Source organism: Nannospalax galili, unplaced genomic scaffold (genome assembly GCF_000622305.1).
Source record: "Nannospalax galili isolate Female #2095 unplaced genomic scaffold, S.galili_v1.0 scaffold1017, whole genome shotgun sequence".
Taxonomy (NCBI): domain Eukaryota; kingdom Metazoa; phylum Chordata; class Mammalia; order Rodentia; family Spalacidae; genus Nannospalax; species Nannospalax galili.
The window spans coordinates 2,232,391-2,242,829 of NW_008340940.1; the positions used below are offsets into that span (position 1 = coordinate 2,232,391).

Consider the following 10,439-nt stretch of genomic DNA (forward strand, 5'->3'; position numbering starts at 1 on the left):
ACCTGATTTATCAACAGAGGAAGAAAACTGATAGTATAATAATCATCTTAGTATGGTATGGAGAAAAAAAATCCTATACTGTTTTTCAAGGCAAATGTACCATTTTGCATTGTCTGTAGTTGTGAAACAGCAGGAATTATTCTCAATCATCAGAGCAGATTTTCTTCAAATAATTTAACTCACTAGCACCTGATTTATCAACAAAGGAAGAAAACTGATAGTATAATAATCATCTTAGTATGGTATGGAGAAAAAAAATCCTATACTGTTTTTCAAGGCAAATGTACCATTTTGCATTGTCTGTAGTTGTGAAACAGCAGGAATTATTCTCAATCAGGTATAAACTCCAATAGTTGTTCTGCCAGTTTTAATTCCCAGCAGTTACTGCCCAGGCCCAAGTAGTTTCCTTACAGGCATGTGTGGAACATTTAGTGAATAAAAGGAGAATATTCTACATATCTTCACAGCATTCTCTTGTGCAGGGAGGCCCTCCTCAGGCAGGCAGATCTCTGTGAGTTCAAGGCCAGCTTGGTCTACATAGTGAGTTCCAGGACAACTGGGGCTACAGGGAGACCCTGTCTCAAAAAGACCAAAAATAAATAAATAAATAAATAACCAAATTCAAAAATCAAAGTGTAAAATTCCCAAGATCAAGTGTAAGGGAGCATCATGGGAAATAGCTCCACTCGTGCACATAATCACTATATACCAAAAAATAAATTGAAAGGTGGAGTTAAATACATAAATTACTTTCAGGCTGAAAACAACATACACAAATTGAAATGTTGAATTTTAGGTTAAGTCTCTATTTTTCCAATTTCCCCTTGTGTTTCCTCCTCCTTTTCTTTATCTTCATTTACTTAATGCTTAAATTTAAGTTTAAACAGCATAGTTACAATATTTGTTACATAACAAGCCCAGATATCTGAAGTATCCATAATTTAGTAGAATAATCTAGAAATACAAAAATATAGCTAAAGAAAACAGAAGCATATCCCATTTTGCAGAATTATAAATTATGAAAAGACTTTTGCATATTAATTACATAGTGAGGAGACACGTGAAAGCATTTAAAACACTAAACATTCCCCCAAATGCTCCTGCAATCATGATGCTCCAAATCTATCTACAGATTCACTGCAATCCTCTTTCTAATTCTAATTAACATTCTTCAAAGAAGTAACTAGAAAAAAAAAAAAAAAACATCAGTTTCGTATGGAAACACAATAGGGTTCAAAGAGTCAAAGTAATCCTAAGCAGAAAAACCATTAGAAGAACATTACAATATTTTATCAAATTATACTATAAAACCATAGTGACAAAAAGTATATAGTAATGTCATGGAAACATATGTGCAGACTAAAAGACTAGAACTGAGGACCCAAAAATAAACCAACACAGCTATAGAAACCTAATTTCCAACAAAGCTGTTAAAGTTACGCATTAGAAAAATGTCAGTTGCTTTAACAAATGGTGCTGGGAAACTGGATTTCCACGTGTAGATGTATAAAACTATAGTTCAATCTCTCCCTCTGTACAAAATCTATTCAAAATGGACCAAAACCCTTAGTGCAAGACCTACCTACAATTCCTAGAAGAAAACATAGGGAAACACTTCAAGAGATAGGTATAAGCAAAGACTTTCTGAAAATAACTCCAATAGTACAGGAAATAATCTCAAGAATTGACAAATGGTAATGCATAAAATTAAAATCACCAGAGTGAAGAGACAGCCTACAAAATGGGAGAAACATTTTGCCAAGTACACATCAGACAGGGGATTAATAGCTAAGACATATAAAGAACTACAAAAAAATTAAACACCAAACTCTGAAATAATCTAATAAATAAATGGGCTGATAAAATACAGACAGTATTCAAAGAAAAATACAAATGGCCAATAAATAATTAAGTCTTCATTATTCTTAGTCATTCAAGAAATGCAAATTAAAGCTGCTTTGAGAGCTGATCTTACTGGAGCTTACTCCAGTGGCTATCATCAAGAAAACAAAAAACAAAAGCTGGTAAGGATGTGGGGGGAAGAGAAGCCCTTATGTATTGGTGGCAAAAACGTACATAAACTTCTGCAGCTGCTATGGAAACCATGTTAAATATTCACTATTGCTGTATTATTTACAGTAGTTTGGAAATGGAACCAGCCTACACGTCCATCACTCCTGCTGTGAATATAGTGGTGCAGTTACGATGAAATTCAGTGTAGGCATTACTTTACACACACACACACACACACACACACACACACACACACACACGTGTGCGCGCGCGCACACACACACACATTATCTACAAAATAAAACACCTGTACAACTCCTAGGTAAACACCTGAAGCCAACATACCACAGAAAACATGTATCTTTTACTGCTTCACTAGTCATAATAGAAACAGTCTAAGTGTTCATCAATAGATGGATGAACATATGGGCACATATGCACAATGGAATTTGTCATGGTTGGCTTCGGTTGTCAACTTGACACACCTGGGAAGAAGGAATCTCAACTGGGGAATTTCCTCTAACAAACTGGCCTGTGGCCATGTCTGTGAGGCATTTTCTTGATTGTTAAGTGCTGTGGGAGGGCTCAACCTACTATGGGTGGTGCCACCCCTGGGCAGGTGGGCCTGTGTTGCATAAGAAAGCAGGCTGAGCAGGGGCCAAGGAAGCAAGCCAGTAAGCAGTATTCCTCCATGGCCTGTGCTCCAGCTCCTCTTCCAGGTTCCTGCCCTGGGCTACCTTGGGCTCCCTGATGAACTGCAACCTGGGAGATGTAAGACAAATAAACCCTTTCCTCCCCAAGTTGGTATTGGTCAGAATATTTTGTCACAGCAATGAAGAACAAACTAGAACAGTATCTATATTTAAGTGTGTGTGTCTAAGTGTGTAAGTCTAAGTGTGTGTGCATGTGTATGTACGTGCATACAGGTAGGTCATAAAAGGAGAAAGGGAATCAGGAGAGAAGAAAGATATATTAAGGGTGAGAGAAGGTGGAAAAAGAGAGGGCAATGTAATTTAAATGACATGAAAGCAGAAGGGAGGACTATTTGGGTAACAGTGGAGGAGACAAATGAGTAAGAACACTGAAAATGTCTTAATGAAGCCCACTACTTTTTATATTAACTTAAATAATTAAAAGAATGTGTGATCAACAGTTCAAATTTATGACAGACATTAATATTAAATCACCAGATACTCAATGCAATCAGATACGATGTCAGTTTCTATTTGACACGAAAGTGCCAACTACTTTGAACATGTGACAGCTCCACTGGTTTCCAGCCAGAGATTACAGTACTTCTCCCTTCCTCTCAAACATAGTATTTTTTAAGTTCCTTCATTTTATTTCCCCTACATGATAAAAACCATGGTGAGAGAAGAAACCATGTTAATACCCCATGTCCCTCAGCAGTGTTTCATGGGACATGTAAAATATACATCCATTTTAACAGTAAGACAGGAAAAAACTACCCCCGCCCCAAATTCACTTAGCCATGCTTGACTCTCATTAACTTGACAGAATTCTGAAAACCATTGAGTCAGGGCTTATCTTAAACCTTGCTACTTACTGACTGTTATCACTGAAAACTATCTAAATCAGTAACAGCATCACCCTATCTTTCTGTGTAGATAATCAATTCAAGTAGTAGTAGCTTTAAAAATTGTCATGTGCCAGGTGTGGCAGCACACACCTGTAATCCTAGCAATAGGGAAGTAGAGGCAGGAAGATGAGGGAATCCAGGCCAGCTGTGGCTATACAACAAGTTCAAGGTCAGTCTTTGCTGTTTCAAAAAACAAACAAGCCATAATAATTAAAAGTAGGATATTTGTTAATATCCATAAATGTAAAAGGAAATGTTAATAGAAAGTACATACCAAATACTTAGATTTTAAATTTGAACATGGCTGAAAAGGGGGCAGATTTATTTTTAACTCATTAACATAATACATATGTTTATTGGAAAAAACCCAAGCATAAAAATGATTGTACTCACTTTAAAAAGGATAAGGGAAACAGACGATAAAATTTTCAAAAAGCTAAGCATCTGTAAATTAGAGTATAGGTTTTATTTGCACTTTTTAAAATGTTTACTTTTTAGGAGCTGGAGAGATGGCTTAGGAGTTAAGAGCACTGGTTGCTCTAGCAGAAAACCTGGGTTCAGTTCCCAACACCTACATGGTGGCTCACAACCATCTGTAACTCTAGTTCCAGGGGATCCAACACCCTCCTCTGACCTCCTCAGGCACTGTGCAACGTGTGTGTACTTCTTTTAACCTTTACTTCTGTTTAAATGATTATGGTCCCCTATTTGGGTGCTTCCTCCCTGTAGGGTACATAGACATCAAAACCAGAGAAAGGACATGAATTAGTTTTAGAACCTCTTCAAGTTCTTCAGGGGAAAAAAATTTTTTTTAAATAATTTTAAAAGCTAATAGAATATACTTTTCATTAGAACTTTATCCATAAGTTTCTATAACTGTATCTAAAGGATTCAGATAAAAGAAAAAACACAATTTTGAAAAAGTTTTACTTCAGCTGTTAAGCAAAATTCTTTTCTTCAAGTAAGTAATATTCAATCAGTAACTACTGCATACCTCAGTGTCTTAGAAAAAGTTTAAAAAATTGCGAATTACTTATAACAAATGACTTACTTCAGATCCTGTAAAAGGTCTTTGGCATTAAGCATGGTTATTAAAGAAGTGGTAGCTGCAGGAATAATGATAATGGGTGTTCGTGATCCTGTGAAGACAAAAATTTAAAAGCAAGAAATATATTATTAAAGGAACTAAACTTACTTTTTTATTAAAAATAAATTCAAATTTTATAAATTTAACTATTTTGTGCCAAAATATTTTAAAGTAGCAATAATGGTAAAGCATATTTAATAGCCCATGTGCCTTATTTGCTAACCAATGAGTGTCAAACAGACACACTTGATACAGGACACAAAAATACTATTAGCCCTGGAATTGCAACATAGTTCACCCATATTTAATTTCTAAAGAAAGTTTAAAACCATACCTTTCTTCTGATTTGGGGGAGGTCTTGCTTGAGAAACTGTAAGGAGGAGGGGAGGAATCACAATAGTTATAAAAACCATATTATTTTCAAACTCTGAAAAAAGTCTAAACATTTCTGATATTCACATGGTAATATACATAGTATCTTCTCAAATATTGTATCTCTGCTTCATAAACATATTAAAATGCCTTAGCATTACTCAACAGTTTATTGTCACAAGAAAAGCTTATGTATAACAGTGCTGTATACTGTTGTGTTGTGGATGTCTGGGTCTGGTAAACAAAGAAAACAGTTTCATAATTAATTGATTAACTTGGTTACAAATGTAGAGGCAGAGGATTACACAAGTACCTAACACAGTAAGTACAGGAGAAGAAAACTACTTTGAAGGAAGAGAAAGGCATTCTTGTGAATTAAGATCAAATAGTTCTAACTTATTTACTGTTTTACTCTTTAAAAATTTTAAACATTTTTTTTAAAGAGAGAAAGCCTTAAAAATAGTGAGTCAAGCTGGGTGTGGTGGTGCACTCCTTTATTCCCAGCACCGGGGAGGCAGAAACAGAGGCAGAGGCGGCAGCAGGCGGATCTCTGTGAGTTCAAGGCCAGCCTGGTCTACATAGTGAGCAGGACAGCTGGGGCTACAGGGAGACCCTATCTCAAAAAGACCAAGGGCGGGGGGAGTGAGTCAAATATATGTGCTTGTCTACACTGTCTGGAAATGGTTTTATTAGTAGTAACTGCAGGTGTACTACAAAACACAAATATTTCTAGTTTTAGTATTTTATATGTGGTAGATGTAGAACTATTTGTTAATATATAGCAATAATTAATTCATGATCAATACAGAAGATTAAAAAGTGTTGTGTTCAGTTTTCAGTATTTATTTATAACACAGTCCTATCAATTACTTTTGATGTGCCACAGCAATGTAGCTGTTTTTTGTTTCTTACAAAAAAAAAAAAAATCACAAAAATTTCAAAGATTTAGATTTTTAAGGCATTCTGCATGATGCTATAATGAACACAGGACAATGAGCACTTATCAAAACCACAGGACTTCACAGAACAAAAAATAAACACTAATGTACTCAAATTAAAAAACTCGTTTAGGAGAAGAATAATCTAAGGATAGACTGACAGATGTGGAAAGAGAACCTAACTGTACAGCCGTTTCCAACATGGTTGTTCCATGTTGGAAAATGGTTTAGCAACTCCATAACCATAGTATATGTACACTAGAATTAAAAAGTGGTTGGTGAATAGTGGGGCATACTGTAATTTAATGTCAATTTTCACGACACTTACCATTTTTAATAGAATCATAGAACACAAGCATTTTTAGACTATATTCCATTCTAGCATCTTGCTATAACCTAATGAATTCTTCATATACTTTTGTATAGTTATTTTGTGGTGACTACAGTTTATTACTATGATCTTTCAACTTATACAAAGACAAGCTCACACATATACCTATTTGTAATCATTTCATTTTTCCCTGTGCTAAGGAAAGATATAAGCTTCCTTAAATCATTTTTAGAAGTAGAGTTTACAAATCTGAATGACTAGATTATATTATCTGGCATACAATAAGTCTCAGGAAATATTTAGCAATAGGTAGAGGATAAATTAATGATAGACTGAACAGATACATGTGTAAACAAGAGACAAAAGTTGCTATGTGTGGGAGATAATGGAGGGAATCAATCTCAATGTCATTTTAATCAGTTTCCTTCCATCTTTTCTGTTAAAGGAGTACACAAACAGGTTCAAGAAATTAGGGCAATATTTGCTAAAATAAAGGCCCAGAAGATCAAATGTAAGAAAAAGTAAAATAGCTGGGCATGGTAGCACACACCTTTAATCCCAGTACCCAGGAGGCAGAGGCAGGTAGATCTCTGTGAGTTCAAGGCCAGCATGGTCTACAGAAATAGACCCTGGTTCCAGAAAAAAAAAAACAAAAAAACACCCCCCATACATATAGAAGTTCAAAGATTTATAGGCAATAACTACAAAAGAATATTTAAAGGCAGAATTCTTAGTATGTAAAAACCAAAGCAGAGTCATTGTGATCTGTATACTGATAAGCTTGATTTAACAAAAATGGCAGTGGCCAGAATAAGAAGTCTGTAAGGCATGCTCATGGATTTGTATGATTAATATTGTGAAAATGACTACACTACTTACACTACTTAAAGAAAGCTACAGTCTCAATGCAACTGTCATCAAAAGAATAGAAAATATAATTCTGAATTACATATGGAAGCACAACAGACTGAATAGTCAAAGCAATTCTAAATAAAAATAGCAATTACTTGATGTCAAATTATACTACAAAGTCATAATATCAACAACTGTATGCTACTGACACAAAAACAGACATGAAGACTGAAGGACTAGAACAGAAAGACTCAGAAATAAACTCACACAGCTATGGCCACCTAATTTTGAAAAAGGTGTAAAAAACATACATTGGAGAAAAGACCACCTCGTCAACAAATGGTGCTTGGAAAATGGATACCCACATAGAGAAGAATAAAACTAGATCCCTCTCATCTTCCATGAAAATGAATTCAAAATAAATAAACGACCTTAATGTAAGACATGAAATTCTGAAACTGTCAGAGCAGAATAAGCAAACCATTTCAGGACATAGGCACAAGCAAGGGCTTTCTGAAAAGGACTCCAGCAGTTCACAAAACAATTCTAAGAACTGAAAAATGGGATTGCATGAAATTAAAAAACTTCTACGCAGCAAAGAAAACAGAAAAGTGAAGTTGTTGACACCAAGGGAATGAAAGAAAATCTTTGTCAGCTATATAATGGACAGGTGATTAATATCTATACTTTATAGAATTCAAAAGCTTAAACACCAAAAAAAACCAAGTCATCCAGGAAGTGGGCACATGGAATGAAGAGACACGTCTAAAAAAAATCATAGTACAAATGGCCAATAAATAACAACAACAACAAGATGTTCAACATCCTTAGCTCCTGGGGAAATGTAAATTAAAACTAAATAGAGACTCTATGTCACCACTGTCATTAAGAAAAAACAGGGCAGTGAAATGGTTCAATGGGAAAAGGCACTTGTCACACCTGATGACTGAGAAAGGAAGAACAAGTTGCCCTGACTTCCACACATGTGCCATGGCACATGAGTGCCCACATACATATGCAGACACAAACACTAAATGTAATAAAGAAGAAACAATAACAAATATTGGCAAGGATTTGGGGGAAAAGAACATTTAAATAATGCTGGTGAGAACAATTTAAGATAGTCACTCTGAAATTTGATACGGGGGTTCCTCAAAAAAGAAAAACAGAACTACCATGTGATCTAACTTTATCATTGCTAGGAATATACCCAATAAAACTCAAGTCAGCATACTACAGAGAAACTTGCTAATCCATGTTTACTGTGGCAACATTCACAACAGCTGTTAGGTAATCATTCTAGGTGAACATGAGAACATGAATGTATACAGAAAATATGATATGCACATATATTATATATAGTAATGAAGTTAGAGTCAGTCATTAAGAATAATAAAACATAGGCTGGGGAGATGATGGCTCAGTAAAGTGCCTGTTGCGAAAGCAAGAGAATTTGAATTTGAATACCAAGAACCTACATAAAATCCATATGCCTGTAACCCCAAGACTGTTTGTGTTAAGGACAGGTAAACAGATACCTGTAAAGCTCACTGGCTAGCCAGTCTAGCCAAATTCATGAGCTCCACATTCCATGAGAGACTGTTCCAAAACACAAGATGAAGGGTGACTAAGGAAGAGAGCAATGACCTCTGGCCTCCACATGTACATGCATGCACTCATACTCACATCCAGACGTATATACATCACACACATAACATGAACACATTTATCATAGGACAAAATCATGTCATTTTCAGAAAAAAAGAAATGGAACTGGAGATCATACTATATGCAAAAATAAGCCAGTCTCAAAAGGACAAACACAGCATGGTTTCCTTCATATGTGGAGCCTAGATTTTACACACATACACATGTAAAAACACATACACAATATGAAAATAGAAAGCTAACAATTTGGGGAAAGCAAGAGGACTAGTTGGGGAGGCAGCAGAGGGTAATGAGTAGAGAATATGGTTAACATGGTGATACACTGGAAGTATATGCCAAAGTATTTGCTATATAGTGGAACAAAAAATGTCAAAACCCACAGCTTTGCAATACATATGCACTATTAAACTTTTTTTTAAAAAAAAAATAAGTCCGCATACCAGAATGATCAGTAACAAGAGTCTGTACTCATATGATTTAAATCTCTATCCATATTTGCTATACCCTATAGAAATTAACCTGGCAAATCAATTCACTGTCCAGTCTCAGTTTCCTTAACTATAAAACAGAGATAACAGTCACTACATTCTAACAGCGTCATGAAAATTTTAAAACAATAATGTATTCTAAATCCTTAGGCAGGTCTTGGCATATATTTATGCCATTTACAAAGCCCTGCTGCTACTGCTACTTAAACCTATGTAATCACTGCCAACAAAAGCCAAAATAAAAATTACTGTTGTTTGCTTAATTTCAAATGGCTAATTATTTACTTTAAAAGTATTTATTCAAAATCTCTGTACAAGGCATTCTACTTAAGTTACTAAGCAGCACATAAAACAATAATAAATAAGATGTGCCCTCACAAAGCATTCTGTCTAGTAGGTGAGCTAGATCATCAGTAAATACACAAATAAATCTGATGAGGCTGAAGACATAGTTTGCTTGATCTCCAACATCCTCACTCATGCACACACGACTGAACACAAAAGTGACAAAAGATGTGTATAAAAAGAAAAGTGTTGGTTAAATAAAATGTTTCCAAAAAGCCTCTTAAAGAAAGTGACATTTAAATTCAAATTTGAAGGATGAAAAGCAGGTGAACTGTCCATTGGAATGTGTGCAAATGCAAAGGCAGGAAGAAATTGCAGTACCTATGAAAAAGAGACAGGGAAAGGTACAAATGATAGGGAAGAAATACGGGCAAGATGGGGTGAGTTGATGTTGGAGAACTACAGCAATCTGGTGTCAATAGGTAAGGAGATTTTTCTTGGAGAAGGTGAGAAAAATAGGAATCCATCCACATAAGAACTTTTAATACTATTTTATTTACTTATTTTAGTTTGTGATGGGGTCTTACTCTGTTTTCCAAGCTGGTCTTGAACTTCTGGGTTTAAGTGATCTTCCCATGTCCAACTAGCAGAACTACAGTAGGCATGTGCTACCAACACACCCTATTTTGACATAGGTGTCATGGAATCTCAATCAAGTTTTGATTTTCCTATCTCTGATGACAAAACAAGTACTTAAGAGTCACTGAAAGCAAGATAATTTTTTTAAATTTATCTTTACTGTATT

The 10,439-nt window shown here is 35.2% G+C and overlaps 1 protein-coding gene across 1 annotated transcript in view; it reads right to left on the reverse strand.

The window, feature by feature from the left end:
- Window positions 1–10,439, reverse strand: part of Cdc73 (cell division cycle 73) — a 132,218-nt gene that overhangs the window by 20,092 nt on the left and 101,687 nt on the right. Inside the window, exons 12-13 of the mRNA XM_008836212.3 lie at window positions 5,035–5,070; window positions 4,665–4,752 (exon numbers count right to left, since the gene is read on the reverse strand). Coding sequence (XP_008834434.1) covers window positions 4,665–4,752; window positions 5,035–5,070 — 124 coding nt within the window. The remainder of the gene's footprint in view (window positions 1–4,664; window positions 4,753–5,034; window positions 5,071–10,439) is intronic.